This window comes from Hippocampus guttulatus, chromosome 19, assembly GCF_054856545.1.
Source record: "Hippocampus guttulatus isolate MCC_2025c chromosome 19, RoL_Hgut_1.0, whole genome shotgun sequence".
NCBI lineage: Eukaryota > Metazoa > Chordata > Actinopteri > Syngnathiformes > Syngnathidae > Hippocampus > Hippocampus guttulatus.
In genome coordinates, this window is record NC_141279.1 from 1,415,873 (window position 1) to 1,435,907 (window position 20,035).

At 46.7% G+C, this 20,035-nt stretch overlaps 1 protein-coding gene across 22 annotated transcripts in view; it reads right to left on the minus strand.

Annotated features, from left to right (window-relative positions):
* LOC147189476 (ADP-ribosylhydrolase ARH1-like) overlaps nt 1–20,035 on the minus strand; it is a 43,965-nt gene that overhangs the window by 2,658 nt on the left and 21,272 nt on the right. For 5 of the 22 annotated variants that reach the window (XM_086137941.1, XM_086137940.1, XM_086137953.1 and 2 more), the window contains 20 exons: nt 16,580–16,782; nt 15,885–16,157; nt 15,377–15,519; nt 14,908–15,020; nt 13,176–13,290; nt 12,853–12,952; nt 12,083–12,181; nt 11,247–11,352; nt 8,448–8,544; nt 7,900–8,378; nt 7,698–7,756; nt 6,088–7,590; nt 5,966–6,019; nt 5,794–5,851; nt 5,236–5,710; nt 4,653–5,163; nt 4,492–4,560; nt 3,435–3,563; nt 3,226–3,365; nt 2,709–2,963 (listed from right to left, as the gene is read on the minus strand). In XM_086137941.1, the coding sequence (XP_085994067.1) occupies nt 8,277–8,378; nt 8,448–8,544; nt 11,247–11,352; nt 12,083–12,181; nt 12,853–12,952; nt 13,176–13,290; nt 14,908–15,020; nt 15,377–15,519; nt 15,885–15,966 (957 nt within the window). In that variant the 5' untranslated portion in view covers nt 15,967–16,157; nt 16,580–16,782 and the 3' untranslated portion in view covers nt 2,709–2,963; nt 3,226–3,365; nt 3,435–3,563; ... (6 more) ...; nt 7,698–7,756; nt 7,900–8,276. Of the gene's footprint in view, nt 1–2,708; nt 2,964–3,225; nt 3,366–3,434; nt 3,564–4,162; nt 4,295–4,491; nt 4,561–4,652; nt 5,164–5,235; nt 5,711–5,789; nt 5,852–5,965; nt 6,020–6,087; nt 7,591–7,697; nt 7,757–7,856; nt 8,379–8,447; nt 8,545–8,615; nt 8,702–11,246; nt 11,353–12,082; nt 12,182–12,852; nt 12,953–13,175; nt 13,291–14,907; nt 15,021–15,376; nt 15,520–15,884; nt 16,158–16,579; nt 16,783–20,035 lie in introns of those variants that run through there. The other 17 variants (XM_086137939.1, XM_086137949.1, XM_086137952.1 and 14 more) reach the window with 17 other exon arrangements.

Sequence of the window (20,035 nt, forward strand, 5' to 3'; positions counted from 1 at the left end):
AGCGGGTAAGGACTCGATGGTAGCTTTCGACGACTCCGGTTCAAATCCTCGTCCAGCTGCCAATGCTGAGCGCAAGGCACGGTCGACCGTTTTGAATGCCCCCGTATTTGTTCTTAAAGTTTGTATACATGCATACGTCATTAATTATTTAAAAATGTATATATAAGTTGGTTAATTTACAATAAAGGAATAAAACGTTATTTGCATTTCTCATGACATTCGGTTAGGATTAATGACACACGTTGTGGCAACATTAATTGGTTAGGATTAGTGACACACGTTGTGGCAGCATTAATTGGTTAGGATTAGTGACACACACGGTTATTTGGTTAGGGTTAGTGACAAGCATAGCGCAGAATTCATTGGTTAGTGCGGTACAATACAGCGAACACAAATGCATTTCCCCTGCCGAGATTCGAACCCTGGATCTCAGGTGAACGAACCCGCGGTGAACCCTCTCGGCCAGCGGTGACCTAGCGCCGACCGCCGCTCCGTCTCCATACGTCCTCAAAAATCGGACTGCTCGCGCCTCGGGGCTCCGGCTTTGACTTGCCGAGGATAAAAGTGTACAGCGGCCGGGAGCCGCCGATCCGTCGTGGCCCAGCGGCAAAGGACACGACGGTACGATTCGACGACCTGGCTTCAAATCCCCGTCTCGGCAGTGGGTGCTGAACGAAAATAATACGAATAAAAAAAGGTTTACATATATATATACATATATATATACATATATACAAATAAAAAAGATATATATATGAATGAATAAAAAAATTATATACTGCATAATTTATATATATATATATTTATGTATGAATGAATTAAAAAATATATACATAAATATAAATATTTAGGGGTGGAGTACTAAAAAAGAGCGTGGGGAAGGGGGCGGCGAAGCCCTCACGCCTACTACGAACCTAGGTTGCTTTTCCGCCGCCGCCCCCCCCCCACCCCAAAGAAAGAAAAAAACCTTTCATATAGGTTTTTTTCATTTACAGGGGTTTTAAGACACTACCCAAAGAAGGAACCTAGGGGGTGGAACCGGGCCCCGGCTTCGCCGGGGCCCGGTTCCACCCCCTAGGTTCGTAGTAGGGTTTTTTCCTGTAAATGAAAAGAAACCTATATGAAAGTTTTTTTTCTTTTACAGGGGTTTTAAGACACTAGGGGTGGGGGGGGGGGGGGGAGGCGGCGGCGAAGCCGCCGCCTCCCCCCCCCCCAAAGAAGGAACCTAGGGGGGTTTTTTCCTGTAAATGAAAATAAACCTATATGAAAGTTTTTTTTTCTTTTACAGGGGTATGTAAATACTATTATACTATACTAGATATGTATATATATATATATATATAAATCTTTTTGATTCATTCAAATATATATATATGTTTTAAATTCATTCATATATATAAATCTTTTTTTATTCATTCATATCTACATATATTATTTAATTCATTCATATATATATATAAAAATCATTTTTAATTTATATATATGTATATATATATATATATATGTAAACACCTTTTTATTCGAATTATTTTCGTTCAGCACCCACTGCCGAGACGGGGATTTGAAGCCAGGTCGTCGAATCGTACCGTCGTGTCCTTTGCCGCTGGGCCACGACGGATCGGCGGCTCCCGGCCGCTGTACACTTTTATCCTCGGCAAGTCAAAGCCGGAGCCCCGAGGCGCGAGCAGTCCGATTTTTGAGGACGTATGGAGACGGAGCGGCGGTCGGCGCCAGGTCACCGCTGGCCGAGAGGGTTCGCCGCGGGTTCGTTCACCTGAGATCCAGGGTTCGAACCTCGGCAGGGGAAATGCATTTGTGTTCGCTGTATTGTACCGCACTATCCAATGAATTCTGCGCTATGCTTGTCACTAACCCTAACCAAATAACCGTGTGTGTCACTAATCCTAACCAATTAATGCTGCCACAACGTGTGTCACTAATCCTAACCAATTAATATTGCCACAACGTGTGTCATTAATCCTAACCGAATGTCATGAGAAATCCAAATAACGTTTTATTCCTTTATTGTAAATTAACCAATTTATATATACATTTTTTAAATAATTAATGACGCATGCATGCATACAAACTTTAAAAACAAATACGGGGGCATTCAAAACAGTCGACCGTGCCTTGCGCTCACTATTGGTAGCTGGACGAGGATTTGAACCGGAGTCGTCGAAAGCTACCGTCGAGTCCTTACCCGCTGGACCGCGACGGGTTAGGCGAGTGCCGGCCGCCGGTGGCTTTTACTCTCGGGGAGCCGCAGCCGGCGCCCCGCGGCTCGGGACGTGCGATTGTTGAGGATGAACGGACCGGGAGCGGCGGTTGCTGACAGGTCACCGCTGGCCGAAAGGGTTCGCCGCGGATTCGTTCACCTGAGATCCAGGGTTCGAATCCGGCAAGGGGAAATGCATTTGTGTTCACTGTACTGTGCCGCACTAACCAATCAATGCTGCGCTGTGCTTGTCACTAACCAATTAACGATATGTGTCACTAACCCTAACAATTAATGCACAACGTGTATCACTGATCATAACCAAATGTCATGAGAAATGTAATCAACCTTTTATTCCTTCATGTTAACTAACCAACTTATATGTACATTTTTTTTAAATACTTAGTGACTTTAAAAATAAATATAGGCGTATTCAAAATGTGACTACTTGCTGGCGGGGTGAAACGTGGATTTGCGGAGCGTGCCTTGCCTTCTGTTCAGCATCGACGAGGATTTGAACGGCAGTCGTCGAAAGCTACCGCCGTGTGTCCACAACCACTGGACCGCGACGGCTTTGGCGAGTTCCGGCCGCTGGTGACTTTTACTCTTGGCGAGCCGCAGCCGGCGCCCAGCGGATCGGGACGTCCGATTGTCAGGGATGAACGGACAAGGGGTTTGCCGGCAGGTCACCGCCGGCCGAGAGGGTTCGCCGCGGGTTCGTTCACTGGAGATCCAGGGTTCGAATCTGGCACGGGGAAATGCATTTGTTTCAACGTACTGCACCGCACTAACCAATTCTTGCTGTACAACGTGTGACACTAACCCCAAATAAACGTCATGAGAAAATTCGCCTCCCGTTCTTTTCTGCGTTTAAACTAACCGACTTTCCTCCTAACCGTCGGTCACTCATGTGGCGTTTTTGCATGCGCACAAACGTTTTGTATTTTTGGAGGCGAAAAACGAGAAACGCCAGAACGCCTAACGGGACCGCAACGCAGACGGCGAACCTCAGGTGCCGAGTTCATCCATTCATTTGCTGATCCGTCCGCTTTATCCTCACGAGGGTCGCCGGAGGCTATCCCGGCCGTCTTCGGGCGAGAGGGGGGCGGGGGGGACACCCTGAACCGGTTGCCAGCCCATCGCAGGCCTGCAAGCACACAGACATGACCGTCATTCCGCGCTCACACCCCGGGACAATTCCGAGTGTTCGATTCACCTGCCGTGCATTTGGGGGGGATGTGGGACGAAAGCGGAGTACCCGGAGGAAATCCACGCGGGGCCCCCCCGAGGCGGAGTCAGAGCCTCTGCACCGTGAGGTCGACGCACGAACCGCTTCCTCCCTCACCTGGCCAAGTTCAGTGACAGCGAATACTCGGAGTAAATATTTAAAGTGGAAGGTACCTTTTCGTTCATCGGCGCAGAAACTTAGTTATTTGAAGTTCAAAGGAATACAAAACCGACAGAACTGCATACTTTGCCTCAAGTGCATGCATTACAGGAAGAGTACCTTTTTTTTTGGTCAGAGACAGCCAATTGGACCACGAGGCAACACGTTTCTATCATAAAAGTAACATGCAAATGTCACCATCAAACTTTTACTCAACGTCCGACTAAAACCGTGAAGCGTGACTGACAACGGGGGGAGGACGGTACTGTATTCGCAGCAAATAAAATGAAATTGCACAAGAGCCCAACTGCCCCAGGCAGAAACGTCACCCCCCCCCCCCCCCCCCCAATACGTTTATTCGAGTCATGGCATTTTGTCACAATCATTCTACATTGTCATTCTTTTACAACCCCCCCCCCCCCCACCCCGACAACAAAACACATTACGCGTACACCCTCCCCAATGCTTAAAGTAGACCATTTGACCGCCCTTCTCACTTTAGTTCAAGAACAAAGACAAACGGTTGCCCCCTCCAAAAAATCCAATGTTGAACCGACGCGTTGTTGCCTTGAGAAGGGTCCGGCTGCCGTCCTCCTCCCCGTCGCCTCCAACAAGCCCGCTGCTGCCGCCACCACCGTCGGCCCGAACGGAAGCTGCAACTGCTGTTCGCGTGCTTCGCCGACGACCGGCTGAGATTTGCGCAACTCGTTGATAGTTTTGTACATGTCATTGACAACAATACCAAAGATGCTGAAACATTTTATTGAATTGGTCGCTGAGGGGCTGACAACGTCCCCATCATGCATTAGCGTTAGTGAGTGCACACCCAGTGAGTTAGTGAGAGAGCGGCGGCGACAAACACCCGAGCGGTACAACGTCGACATACTCTCCCCCTTGTAGGTTTGGCATTTCGCTCTCCCGGCGCCTTGGCCTCCGCGTCTCTCGTTTGGAAACGCTGCGGGGGGGGGGGGGGGGGGGGGGGGGGGAAATGGTCACATGCCTTGTCATTTTTCATGCAACGCAAGTCGCCTCAGGAGCCACGTTCACCTTGGAGCCCCTTCGACGAGAGCAAGTGGCCCTTCTTCCAGATCACATCCACGTCGGAGCCCTGAAAGAAAGAAAAAAAAATGTTAGACTGACGCCACTCACGCATTTCTTGGCCGTGTGTTTCATGACATTTCGACCCTTCTTTCATCCAGCAAAACGAACCTCCCTACACTGTCGCTCACAAAGCAGCATCCCAACTGACAACCACCACAAAGTTGCTCCGGATCCAGACAAGCCAAACAACTAGCTGACCATCTCCAACACGCCTTGCCACAGAGCACTCGAGTCCCCACAAAGACACCGGTTCCACCGCCGGCTCCAAACACAGCCACCGCCACCATCAGAACAACCCGCAGTGACGACGCTCAACCGAGGCACGCCGCAAAGCTCAATGCTCTGGCCCCGCCGCCCGTTCAGCATTCTCTGGCAGCCCGTGGACGGATGATCCTCATCGGTGCGCCGCTTGCGGAACTGCTCCTTCTTCTCACCCCCAGTCGGCTCCATCGGAGGCCTGCGATCCCAAAAATAAAAAGACTTTTCTGCAGGTGCCCCTTGACGATGAAACGGCCGTGCGTTTCGTTACCTCTGCGCGCTCTTCCGATTCATCAGGATCCTCTTCCACCTGACAAAGCCCACAGACGGCTTTAGTCCGGGTCTGATCTTGATCCTGGCTCTGCTTCATTGCCATTTCGCACTGCCAAAAGACAAAACAAAAACCCGCATGTGTACATGTACTTCCTCCCCAACGCGCAAGGTCGACCACTTGAAGTCACTTCACATTTTTATTCAAGGACAAAAACATCAAGAGAAACTGCTTACGGGTTCCCCCGCGGCCCCCTCAAAAATAAACATCTGAAAATACTTCACAGTACGCAATGGAAGCATCGTTGCCTCGAGAAGGCTCCGGCCGCCGCTCTTCTTTCCCGTCGCCTCCAACAAGCGAGACTTCCAAAAATCCACCCCGCACGTATTTGCGGGCCGGTCGTCATCTGTCGAGGCGCGCTGGAGAGTCGAGGTCGGCGGGCTTGGCGCATGGATGAGGAGCCGAAAACGACGGCCTGGGTCCAAAAGCCCCATCACGCATTCGGCGTTAGTCAGAGAGCACAGCCAGCGAGTTAGCGAGCGGCCGAGACGTACTTACTCCCCCTTGCGGGTTTGCCACTTTGCTCTCCCGGCGCCTTGGCCTCCGCATCTCTCGTCTGGGAAAACAGAGTGCTCCGAACATGACTTATCTATTTTTATTTTTTTTAACGCAGACTCAAGTTGCACTGGCCTCAATCGCTACACCGCCGGCCGCCCCTCTTATATCTAACCTTATATCTGACGAGCGCAAGTGGCCCCCCCCTCATCACAGCCATGTCCGAGCCCTGCAAAGATGAACATTGTCAGACCGGCGCCGCCTGGTGATCTATTCTCCGCGTGAGTGTTTTGCCACCTTTCTACCAGTCTTTTCGTCCGGCTCCTCTTTCAGGCCGCTTGGGGTTTTCTTCTCTCACTCACCCCCGTTCCGCTGCTTTGGCGTGCCAAACGGCTCCCCTTTCCCCCTGCAAGTATAGAAATGCAACAAACGAAGCGTGCGCGCAGATCGCTCGGCGACGCCCATCCCGCCTGCAAAGTGTCCACAACGGGAAAAGGATCGCCAAAACCTACGTCGGACCGCCGCCAATGGGAGAATCGGATCGCGACCATGCAAACGTGACTGGAGCAGAACGCAAACAAACAACCGATGGCTCAGACAGAGAAGCGACGGAGACCAGGAAACGGCGCACTGACACTCCCAAAGAGATGAAAACTGTTGTTCTTGCACACGTGGAATTGATTTCTCCAGACCCTTGCTCTGGACGGGGTCGAGGGGTCACGCTGGCGTCAAAAAATAATTAATAAATGGCAAACGCAAAGCTTAAAATGAATTGCATACACAGTTAGAGGTAAGATGTGTCCTTTATAAAAAATATATATATATATCGAGCCCGAGCAATGAACTTGATTTGCAGGCCTGAGCCAGAAATTTCACATTTTATTTGTATTTTTGGCAGGAAAAAACGCAAGACTTCTTCAGGTTCAAATCATCAACCTATTTTAATGAACGTGATAAATGCATTTGCGCAACCAAATAACGCTGAAACACAGAATAGGAGGACAGACAATGACCTTGATGCGCATTTGCTTAATTACGCCGAGAAATCCTGCAGCCCACTCGGCTGGAAAAAGAATAATTCAAAATAGGTCAAGATAGATGAAATAATTTCTATAGTTTTGTCTCAACCAAATTTAACATCGTTTCAATTTTCGTTGTCTGCAATTTGGTGCATGCTCAGCGTCTGGCCGTCTGCGCTCCCGTTTAGTAGTTAAATCGCAATTGCGTTACAGCGCCTTCTCCGTTTTATCCAAATTGTTTGCTTTAAAACAAGTATTCGCACAGCGTTTTAGTAGACATTTTTTAAAACGTACATTTATTTTTTAAAAAGTCAGCGAGAGAGAAGCCCGACCCCGAAGCAACGATTGACATTTTCCACCCCAAATTCGGTTGGGCCACATCTTACCTCGATACACAAATGTCGTCAGAGTCCCATCACTTGTGCATTTTTCACTTGGGTGATTCTTACGCTACAGCGCAAGAATGTCGGCCAATTAAGAGTGACGGAACGACAACGACAGAAAAAAAAGACAATCGCATGACTCGTCGCGCCAGAGGTCAACCGCAGGCTCACCGGCGGCCGATCGGGCGCGTGCGAGACGGCCGCGTCAGTGGGAGTCCGAGTCGTCGAGGCCGGAAGCGCCCCGTCGGCCTCTTCGTCGGGACCTTGGGCCGTTCGTCCTTCTCATGCACAGCACTCGGATGGCCGCCCGCTCGACGGCCGAGGATAGAACCGCCGAGTCGTAGGTTGTCGCCGACCGGCACATCCAGCCGCAGCGGCGCCGTGCCGACCATCTCGGCCTGCACCATTTGAGACAAAAAACTCGGGTAAAAAACGGGGGGGGGGGGGGGGGGGGGCGACGCTGCCTAAACCGCCTGAGGAATTTTAGGCGGCGGCTGGAGATTACCCGGGATTCAACTGGACAGGAAGGCGGCGAGTTGGATGGCTCTGCCGTTTCGCTTTATACTGTATAAAAAAAAATAAAAAAAAACTCAATTCAGCAAATGACATTTGTCGGCTTCGCATACTTGACAGTTTGGCGCTTTGTCCAAAAAAGAAAACTCACGTTAGCGGCGTGCCCGTCACCTCATTTGCGACGTACTCCTTACCCTGGGCCGAGATCCTCTTGCGACCCCCCCCTCATGCGGTCCGGTGCCTGCGCGACCCTGAAACACAGAATGTTTTTCCTCGACGGTATGACGGAGTCCTTCCTGCAGCCCTGCCTACACTGTCGCCCTACAAAGCAGCCTCCCAACTGACAAACACCACAAAGTTGCTCTGGATCCAGACAAGCCAAACAACTAGCTGACCATCTCCAACACGCCTTGCCAAAGAGCACTCGAGTCCCCACAAAGACACCGGTTCCACCGCCGGCTCCAAACGCGCCGCCCGCCACGGCCACCGTTCCCATCAGATATTGACAACCCAGGCCGACCACGAGGCACGACGCAAAGCTCAATACTCTGGCCCCTCCTGTTCAGCATTTTCAAGCAGCCCGTGGACGGATGATCCTCATCGGTGCGCCGCTCGCTTCGCTTCGTTTGTGGAACGGCTCCTTGTTCTCATCCCATTCAGCTCCATGTGAGCCCTGCAACGCAAAAAGTCAAAGAGTTTTGCAGGTGCCCCTCGTTAATTCGATGGCCATGCGTTTTGTCACCTCCACCCTCCAAACCACGCAGACCGCTTTTGTCCGGCTCTCGTCTTCATGCTGCTCTAATTCGCTGGCGCATCCCGTCCCAAATAGCGACTTCACACTGCAAAAAAAGAAAAATGAAAAACACTCGGGTTCTGCATGTTTCACGACTCAAACAGTTGGTTCTCTTACTCTCGCCTCATGGATCTCGTTGCCTCTCGCAGCCCGCAAGTGGACGAATAAAGATGTACTTTGGGCTGCGTTTGGAGCAGAAAGGGCTGAAAATGTGCATTCGTGAAACGATTCAGGCTTCCACAATAATATTCACGTTTATAGAACAGCGAAGGATATTGGCGAATAACCTGCAAAGGGAGGGTGGGGGGGGGGGGGGGGGGGGGGGTTAGACATGCAATTGGGATTCCTCATATTGGCTGAAGGGGGGGGGGGGGGGCAAACATTTTGGACCAAGACAGTGTTGGGGGAAGAGTGGCCTCCTCTTCCCCGCGTGTTCGTTGAATTTCGCACGAGGAGAATGTTGGTAAACCAAATAAAGGCTGGAGGCGATGAACAGTTCCTTCGAAGGGTTTACTTTATCTTTCTGCCGTTTACGAATCGATTCGGGCTCTTGAGGGGTCCAGATTTGAATCAGGAAGCGTAAAAGAAACACATTCATGAGATTATATAGAGACAATATGATAATGAGAGGCGGGGAGGTACCCCTCTCATGCGAATCCCAGAAACAAAAAGTAACATGTCATCTGACCCGGTGTGGCTGGAAGAAGTTTGGAGCGGTGAGGTGAGACCAGACCACCACTACCCACCATTTGGTGTGATGGCAGGAACACAGATACTTGAGATAACAGTTCCTCTTTTGATGTTAAACATGTCCTGTGGAGGGGGGCCCTAAAAGTGGTGGGGGTCGAGGGGCACTAAAGGTGATTGTAAAAACAGTGAGCAGGAAATACCTTCAACAGCATTCTACATTGTTTCTTTCAAGTGTCTGAACAAACACAACTAACAGAGAGGAATAACACCTTAACCACCAAACCTAACTAAGAAGAGAGGAATAATACAAGAGTATTCCAATTCTAGGAGATGATTGTTACAAGGACGCCAAGCTACGCTGTGGGCATGGGAAGGTTAGACAGCATGACTAAATATGAGCAGAATGCAGACTTCAACAGTAAACTTCATCAAACCAGACATATGCATCGGAGAAATAAATGCGTACCACCTGAGAGAAAATGCCATGTTCAAACAAAACCTTTCATTGTTCAATTCCCAAAGCACAAAGACATCGGTTTTGTAATTTGCAACAATTTAAAACAAAACAAACAAACGAAATGAGTAAAAGAGCTGGCCAGCTTTAAAACAAACAAAAAAAGTTGAAAACGTGGCAAAAGAAACGAAGAGCACAATGTACTAAATCAAGGCAAAGGCGAATGGGTCGTGGCGTCCTGCGCTCCAACCTCCAACGCTGCAAATCGGGCAACAAGCAAAAGGACATTGGGAGAAAGGACGACAAGCGACAAACATTTGCCCGTGTGCTCTCGCCGAATGAAAGCCCGCGTGGTCGGCCGCCATCTTGCCGCAGCTGTGCACCGCGCTCGATTAACTTCCTCCCGCACACCTGACTCCAATTCGTTTGTTAGCCTGACGTCACGTCGGCCAATCCGAGCCAACCTTCTTCTCCCGCTGCTTGTTCCACGGTGTTTTGCACACTAGCGCCACTCGTCGACCCGCCTGGGTGACTGCTTCGGCTTCCCATGGAAATTGCTCGACTGTCAGCCCCCAAAATATCAAAGTGATTACGTTACATATTCATCGTCTTCAATTGTTGCCCTCACCTGGTCAGTATGAGAAATGCTGTCGATGACAACTTCTGGGAAATCCAAAATAAAAAAATAGATGGCTTTATCGTAAGGCGTTTTTGGCCCAAAAAAACCGACCATGTATAGTAAGGCGTTTTTAACTTGACAGCTTTGATTCACACACTTCTTTTCCCATCCTTGCAGGATCTAAAAGCGGTTAGCGATGAATTACATATAATTACTTTTACAGCCACGCAGTTTTTGTTCTCCAGAAACATGTACTGCTGAGTTTTAAACATCTCTGCCCAAATTTTGTGTGTGTGTGTGTGTTTTTTTTAATTGGATGAAAAGACTAAACTGTCCTTAAGGTCAATGAGCTCGGCTGTGACCCAAATAAATTGCTATAGAAAACAACAAGGGGGGAGGTTCTTATCTGAAACAGATTTTTTTAGATTCGTTTTGTTTTTTCTCCAACGATAAAGTTTTCAAACGCGTCTGTGACGGACTGACGGACCTTCCGTTGGTACTGACGGATTGCCCGCCACCGAGAGTCTGCGTATTGAATGAAATGAAGGGATGAAGGCATTGTTATGGCCCAAATCCACGGGAAAAAACGTGACAAGAACGTGAGTCGCATGAAAGAGAACCAACTCCTGTTTAAGATCACGCAGGGATTGCACTTTGTCCCTTCAGATTTTATTTTATTTTTTTAATTAATCTACCGTATTGTCACGACCAAAAGACGCACTTAAAAGCCTGAATTTTTTTCCAAAATGGACGCGCCGCCTCAGAATGCGGGTGACCTTGTGTATGTAGCACTTTCCAAAATCGATGAACGCGTTGTGCCACTTCGATGAGGCGTCTTTTTGAAGCCAGCGTCAGATAATACAATGCGTCTCGTGTACGTGTTCAATGCAGAAACAGCAGCCGTACCTGACGCGACGCCTTTGAATATGGTGGTGACAATACGGTAGGTAGAAAAAGAAACTCGTCTTGTTTTTATTTTCTTTACCTGAGCCCGATGCACATGGATCTCATAGCGGCTCCGCAGCCCGTCCCCTCCGGGTTGTAAGCAACTCGGTAGCCGCCTTCCTCCCCGGGCCTCAGCTGGGACACTCCTGAGAAGCCATTGAGACATTTTTCTTGTTCTCATAACATTGCGATTGAATTCTCGAGACTTTCTTGACAACTTGATTTTTATAGCTTTTAATGACTGCACATTCATTTTCAATGAGGCCAGATTGCATGATGGTCCATGTGGCACTTTTTTTTTTCTCCCCAAGCTGAAATGGCATCATGAGTGCTCAAAATATTCACTGTATCACTTTTAATTGTAATTTTTCATAATTTTTTTTCAATGTGGCCCTGACGCATTCATATTTCACATTTCAATTTTGAAATCCACTCACTGATTTTTACTCGATTCAGACTCTTCAAAATGTAACTATGTTCTTCAATTCAAAGAATTCTTTTTTTTCTTTTTCATTTCCGGTGAGGGAACGCTTAGTTAGGTCCTTTGGGAAATCACTCATTGAAATTCCAACTTGATTCTTGTGAATTTGAGGCTTTTCACCATATTCGGGCTTTACTCTTGTAACTTTACGTTATTTTGATAAGCTTACTTAAAAAACAAACAAAAATGTTCTTTTGCTGCTCTGTTTTCGTGACGTTCTGATTTCATTCCTGTCATTTTAGCTCTTTGCTGTCATCATTTGAAGTTTTTGCCGTTTTGGCAATTACCTTTTTTTTTTTTTAATTCACCTAAGACTTTGGTCAGACTTTTTTTTTCTGGTCATCATTGATATTTTGCTGTTGGATGTTTACCAGTTGATCGAGCCAGATTCTTACCATGAATGCTTGAGGGTCCCGGCTCCCTGCCTTCCATGTCTTTCATCCCCTCCACATAGCGAGCGGCCACCTCGTGCAAAAGCTCTTCCCCTTCCTTGTCTGTGTCAGGGAAAAGATGGGCTCGGTTGTGATCTTTGGCATTCAGAAACAGATTCACAATTGCATTATTGTGACTGTGTCATAAAGTGCGACGAAATTCAATGACAGCTCCAATGTGCGGAAACAACAAAACACACACGAGAAAGACCAGTGTAAAGAATATGATAGAATGCGGAGGTTTTGTTTTTATGAACCTGTCGCAAATTTGGAACTCAGCATTTGCAAATGTTGGGGGACCTCATCTTACACTTTTTCCTGCAAATCTCACCTCTTCACTGGTTTTGCGCTCAGGGCCAAAGCGGGTTTAAATTCATTACAAAAAAAAAAAAAAAAAACCACGAGGAAGCAAAAACATCAGCCGGGCTTCGCGTTACCATTTTACAAAACACGTGACACCGCTGTGAGGTCTGCAGCTTGTTTGCCTTCATCACTGTAAAGGTCACAGCTGCGCCTCCCATTCGCCCCAATAACGCCACAAAGGGGCGCAAATGCGATTTAACCTTCAGCCTGGATGAGGAGGGCGGCTTGTGTCTGTGTGCTTGTGCGCATGCGGGCGCGCGTGTTCCTGTCTGATGAGGCCTCATTACGACCACACGGGCCCATCGCGTCAATGGAATCACGGAGAAGACATGAGAGGCATAAACGAGGAAAACGTGCAATTTGGAGCGCACCAGTGGCGAGTCCCTCGGCCGTGGCCAGATGCAGGACCGCGTCGTCGCTCACGGGCCAATCGGGCAGCTCGGCCTTGATGTTCTTGAGCCCGCCCAGCTCCTGCAGAAGAAGGAGAATCCAAACTGAAACTCAAGAAAAATGGACCAATATTCCTACTGGTCTGATTTCACTTGGAAGACCCTGTAAAGGGATATCAGAGATTTTCTGAGCGTTTCCAGGTTGTTGTTTTTTGGGGAGGGGGTGGGGGGGGCGCTCTAATTTACACAGGAATATGTTCCTTGGCTCAAATGAGGTTGGGAAACACTGGCATACTTCATCTGACCTTGTGAATGGCTGCTCCAGACTCATTGTACTCCCATTGCTGGTTCCTGTAGCCCAGAGCATCACCTGCACCACTCAGCAACATGGCTGCCTCGTAGTTCTCCACTGTGACAGTTCTGCAACCACAAAAATTACCAAAATTCCCAGCACTGATATTTTCATCATGTTCATAGCTTGCATGATTACACATTTATGGATCCATATGAGGTGTTTATTGTTTGCAGCAACACAGTGATCATTGACTTGCACACATGCATACCCTATGGTGGGTGGGGGTGGGGAACGCAGAATAGAAATCACGAACACAATAAATCCTGAAATGTCTACAATGTATACCTCATCATTCATAAACAAATTGGTATAATGGACAGGTGTCAAACTTCGGTCCTGGAGGGCCGATGTCAAATGACCATTTGGATCAGGTGTGTTGCAGCAGGGAGAGATGGAAAACATGCAGGACACCGGGCCTCCATGACCGAACTTTGACACCTATGGTATCATGTATGGCACAAAAAAAAAAGCTTTTATTTGCGCATGCGTAACACTAGTGATGTGCTCCACGGGTCGAATCCCTGAAGCGTGTTCCGAGTAATCTCGATGAGTGGTTCATGAATGGGGCGTCGCAGCAGCGCGTGCTGATGACGTTAGAAGCCCCGCGAAGGGGGTGTACCACGTGACTGATTCAGGAAATGATACCATAGGTTCGAGTGTTGTTCGAAATAAAAGCGACAAAGAAACGCTATGGATTCCCCTTCATAATAATAATAATAATGCATTTTATTTAAAAGCGCCTTTCATGCCACCCAAGGACACTGTACAGACAATAAGAAAATACAATGTAAAAATTAGTACCATGTGAAAGAGTTTGTTCAAAAGCAGGTGAAATTCTCTGCAAAAAAAAGGAAACCGCCTGAGTCCAAAAACTTTGGATAAAATATTGTTTTTAAATAAAAACGAAGAAGCACTTTATTTTAACTCCTTATTTCACATTTTAACTTGTTGCATAAGCGCACACATAGACAAAGTAACACAGAACAATTCACGTTAAAACACTCCTCAAATACATATTATTTATTGTGTTCAGAGCATGATTTTCACCCCACCATTTTATTGCATGCACCAAGCATGTTATACATTTTCCTGTCCACATGATGGTGTAGTCGAGGAAATGATTCATCTTGAAGCCCCGAAGCGTGTGTGAAGTATTTCCCTGCAGGGCTTGACCGATTTTTTTTTTAATTTATTATTATTATTTTTTTTGCTTGACCGCTTGATGGGGCTTCATTTTGCCATCACCACGTAACACACTACTGTACATCGCGGCATTATGGGGGAAAAGGTTTAACGCTTAGCCTACCAGTACGTTCGAACGTTTTTCAAAATAAATCAGTTGGAGCGTTTTTAAATACGTTACAGGGGTGTCCTAAATCGGTCCTCGGGGGGCGCTGTCCTGCCTGTTTTCCAGGGCTCCCATTCACGTCGATGGCAATTACAGTCTTCACTTCACCTGCTACGCATATTTTTATAACGTGCGAAGTGATACAGGGAGAACACACGGGGCTATTGAACTTTACTGTAATATTCAATACACAAGCTGACATGTTCTATTCTATTGTGCTTTTATTATTCTTGTTTTGGTTATAAAGTGTCCTTCAGTGTCTTGAAAGGCGCTTATAAATGAAATGTATTATTATTATTGACTCATTCTCCCCGCCCGAGTTTCGTCCACTCACCGGTCCATTGCAGCGACTCTCCCAAGAAAATGAGTGCGCACAACGCAGCTGTGAGCAGGCGTCGACGTCGGGGCTGAGAAGCCGGAAGCGGTGGACCAGCCGTACCTCGTCGCCTGCAAAATTCGATCGCAAAAGTGGAAGTAGTGTCCAGCGACGTGTTCCGGGCCGACAATGTTTTACTTTTGTGTCTCGTTCTGTCGCTAAATAGACGAGCAAAGCGGTCTCGGAGTCTTGCGGCCTAAGAATAAAAAGAAAACGCGAGAGCACACGACTTCTATATGAATGGACCAACAATGTCTCCGACTTGACGCCAGGAGAAATGAAGCCATCGGCGGCCATTTTACGTTGCCACGCGCTGCAGCCACCTAACTTGAATTCTCCGCGGCATTTTCACCATATCCTGTCAATAGCGAAAATGGGATCGAAGCACATGTCTACCTTTAATACTCAAAGCGTTTCACACCGTTACCTCATTCACCTTCCGAGGATGCAGCATCGAGAGTAACTGGAGGTTCACGGTCTTGCAAAAAGGGGTCTTCGGCCTGGTCGCAATGTCCAGGTATTGAACCTCCAACTGCAAGTTGGGAGACCACCACTCTACCACCCTGTATGCTAGAAGGATGTACCAATAAGTCTGGGAGAAGCGCTACACTGCAGATTGAGCAAGAAAGCAATATTAAGAATTTTTTCTAAGGTATATATCAGAATCACTGCTTATCAAAGATTCGTCTACATCATGTTGTCAGAAGCATTAAAAAATTAAATGAAGGCAAAGCATAATGGGACTAAATTCACTGAAATGTCAGGTTCACATTTATAATTCACAGTACTGAGGTCATCTACTCTTGATAGTCGATGCAAACAGTCAAGTTTGTTCTCTGAGAGACTCCCATTCCTTCTAGCATAAAACATTCATTGAAAAGTGCTAGTAAAACATAAAAGTTGTGAATACTGGTGGGCAACGGAAGATGGCTGACCTCTAGCTTCAGCTGCGAGGGTCCTCTTCACACTCCAGTCATATATAAATCTGCTCTCTCGGTAGAAGCCGGTATGTATCATTTTCTTGACAAAATTCAATTTTTGTCATGGGCCGATGTCGCAAGATAGATGATAGAATATCACTTGTCACATTACAATTCCATGATGATTTGGCTTGATCCTCCTCACCTTTTAGCGCTGTAAACAACGCAAGTGTCTGCCACCTTTTTGCCATGACAATATCACCCTCCCTCCCTCAGAGAGGCCGCCGTCTGTTGGTGATACATTTCCAACTTTTTTCATCTCAAGGTAAAAGGAAAGGTAATATTCATACGAGTGACATTTAAAATCAGCTTGAGCAGCTCTTCAAATGGCTCCCGAGCTCCACGGGGCAGCACTTGCTGCCGATACCGACACACATGGCCGGCATCCATGATGGACATTGGCAGCTGTTGAACGCCGATGGCCGACTGATTCCCACAGCTGATGTGTCCACTTTTAGCCACCATCAAAGTGAGTGTATGAGTTTGGAGCGGAGTTGGATGTCAACAGTTGGATGACATTTCAAGTCCATGCACATAGTACAGAAACACACAATTGTCGTGCAAAAGAGTGATAAACTGTAAAAGTGACTCCTAGATGACAAAAAGCTCCGAAGCAGCCCCAAATGTCACAATAAAGATATATGATATACCTGCTTTTATTTTCTTTGAACAGGGGTGTGTTGTGATAACCGCTGGAAGTCGGTTCATTCCAACGTTGACTGTCAGCTCCGAACGAGAAGCATGACACACGTCCCTGGAAATGCCCTCCCGACCTCGTCGCCTCACCCGCGTCCTCGTTCGCCGCGGCTCAGGGAAGCCGAGCGCCGCCGCCAGTTCCGGTGTTGCCTAGCAACTGGATGGCAGAAAACAATCGGGGCCATCAGGTTGGGGATTGAACAGCGAGCAGAAATATTTGCGTGCGAGGGGCGCGGATTATAATTAGACACAAAATAGGCACACGTTAAAGCGTGCACAGGGACGACATTTACTGAGCACCGGAACGGAAACAATTTGTTGCCCAAATCCTTCTTCATTCGAGTGAAAGCATAACACAGAACATTACAGCTGTGAGTCTTTTGTCAACAGGGAGAAATGGAAAAATGAAGACATAAAATGTTTTGAGTTATGAAAAGTGAAGAAAAATTAACGAGAGAAAACAAACAAACAAACAAGCATATACCTTAGACTGTCAATCCACTAGCTTGTTGTGCCATCCCTGAATCTGCGGTTGGCAAATTCAAGGCATCATGGCTTCCAGGGGCGCACCATAAAATTGGGAAAATTGAGCTTTCTTTTTTGGGGGGGGGGGTACCTTTGTAGCTTTTGACAAGACAATTATTTTTCTTTCACAACTGACAAAATAATCACAAATATGACAATAAATATCTGAAATCGTGTCGCAAAAACTCCCGAGAATGCTCAGCTGACAACCAAACTGTTTTTCTCCAAAGCCTTCAAGTTCCTCAGGGCGCCTTTTCATCGGCATAACGCGCTGTCATCTTCCACGGTGTAAATTAAAAACGCTTGTCTGATTTGCATATCAAATTCCCCATCGGAGCTTCAAACACAAATCTGTCACATGCGCGCGCGCACACATGTACAAACAATAAAAGTTGCAAAATTACAAGAAGCGAGTCGAGGAAAAAAAAAATATATATATATTTGCCTAGCAGCCAGTGAAAGAATGAATCCTTTAAAAAAAAATCTTACTCTGTATAAGATTAACCAGCCCTGGGCGAGAACCATTTTTGCGCAGACTTAATTAAAACATTTGTGGGATTTTTATTTTTTTTTGTATTTCTAAGTACGCCTCCTGTTTAATAGCTTCACCGAGACACCAGACTGAAAATTATTATTATTTTTTTTTTTACTGCCCTTTGGAGTGTTTTTGTATCCAAATGTCGGCAGGCCACACATTACCTGAGGCTGCGCGTTTGCCCTTTTTTCTATGGCGTGCTCTCGTTTGGGGGGGGGGGGGGGGGAGAACATTTTTGCAATTTCAACCTGCGCTCGCATTAGCAACAAAGCCCGACCTCTGAAATGGCCACTTTGAGCATTTGCATGTCACGAGACGGCGTGTGCTATTTGTGCCTTCTGTGTTGCACTTTCAAAGCGTTTCACCGTCCCTTTCCTTCGATTCTATCGCTGCTGAGAGTTGCAATGGAGCTTTGATATGCGAGAATAATGCTGCTTGAAAGTAGTAGTTGGTTTCAAAGTAGTGCTTATCATCGCACTCGTGTGGAGGTTTTCCTTAGCCACAGCGGCTCTTGGCATGCGTGGCTGTGTTAGCGCACTGCACGATGATGGAAACATGTAAATATCTGGAGCAAAGTATTCTTCAGACATTTTGTAAGCTTCAGTTCGAACCCCTTTTGTTGTGATAAGTGTACGGCTCATCGGATTTGCATAAGTTATGTGGGGGTGGGGGGTCCGTCATGAGCAACATGGCTATAACCACGGATGGGAAAACAAACACATTTCTTCTTGAAGGAGGCTAACCAGTATGACTTGTAGCGAGCACAAATTACAACCCATCCAAGCACTTTGACGCGGAAACGGCAAAAAGGCGCACTCTCAGCAGAATATTTTATAAGACTAATTGCTGCCATTCGTCTTTCTAAAACGCTTCAGCGCCGTCGTGTGAGCTGCTGCAACACAAACAGACCGTGACTAATTTGCCGCACAAGGACTGGTTGAACCGCAGTTTTGACGCTCTCAAAAGGAACAAAAATCAAAGTGCTAAAAAAAATCAATTCTGGCTCTCGTTTCCATAAGTCCAAAAGCAATTTTGTCGACTTGAGGCTCTCGTTTCCATGATAAGTCCAAAAGCAATTTTGTCGACTTGATTAGGTTTATTATAAATAAATAAATAAATAAAGGAGTCTGTCATGAATGAATACTGGGTCTGTATTGGTTCACAAAACAGACCCGTTGCCTTTATAGTGGTGCCTTGAGATTCAAGCTGGATTTGTTCAGTGGCCACGCTTGTGGTACAAAACACGACATTCAGCCGGTGGACTAGAAGGCAGTTACGAGGTTGTTTTGAATACACAACAAGTACAACTTTTATGTTTGGTTTGTCAACAAACACATTTAAACACATATTGCATGAGCAATGGATAAAAAGGAAAAGTCACGCCCCCCCCCCCAAACTAGCAACCATATCGTGTCACGACATGCATCAATAATCATGGGCAAAGATGGAGATGATACAATGAGCTTTCAGCTGTTGTTTTCTGCTGGATTAAAGAGAATTTGACATTTGATCATTTTCAGCAAAAACGAGAGTGAGCTAAAATCATTTTTTCCATTTTTCTTTCAGATTTAATGTACTAAACATTAAAATGCCACCACGTAGTGGACGACAGTGGAATTCAACGCCATGTAACCAGGAGGCGGAACAGAACAGATTTTAAAATTGCACAAAGTAAAAAAAAGTAGATTAGGTTGACAATTGATCAATTGGGAGCAGGCTAATTTCACCGCCTCACGTTTAAGGGCAAGACAATTATTCACTGGAACCCCTGAACGCATGCGCGTCGCATGATAATGTGCCGAATTTACTACGGTTGCACCAAACAAACGAGGAGAGCCCACTTTCATTCTCGCCATCTATTACTGCTGCCCTCTAATGCAACAACGATGCCAGGAAATTGTCCTATTCCTCTAATTCGGTCCGCGTTAGCATTTCGCTAAGTTAAGTCTCTATTTGGGAAGAAACGTTTACTATCTGCCCAAACGGCTTCCTGCTCTGAAGTGAGTCGAAATCTATGGCGGCTGATCAGATTTCTTTCAATCGCAAGCCCAAAATAAATAAATAAATAACAATAATAATTTGGGCCATACATTATTTATGTATGTCGATACCCAGCTGTTGTCAGCTCGTATCCCTCAGGGAGCACTTTAACGTTGACTGCATTTGTAATGAGCTCTTCAGTTGTTATAAACATACAGACATACTGTACATTAAAAAAAAGAAATAAATAAACGCAAATATGCAATGATAAAAAGCCGCAACGAAGGAGGCCGCCCAACGCTAAAAATATAAAGGGGATGGGTGTGTGTGTGTGTGTGTGTGTGAAGCGCCGTCATCTTGCTCTGCAGGG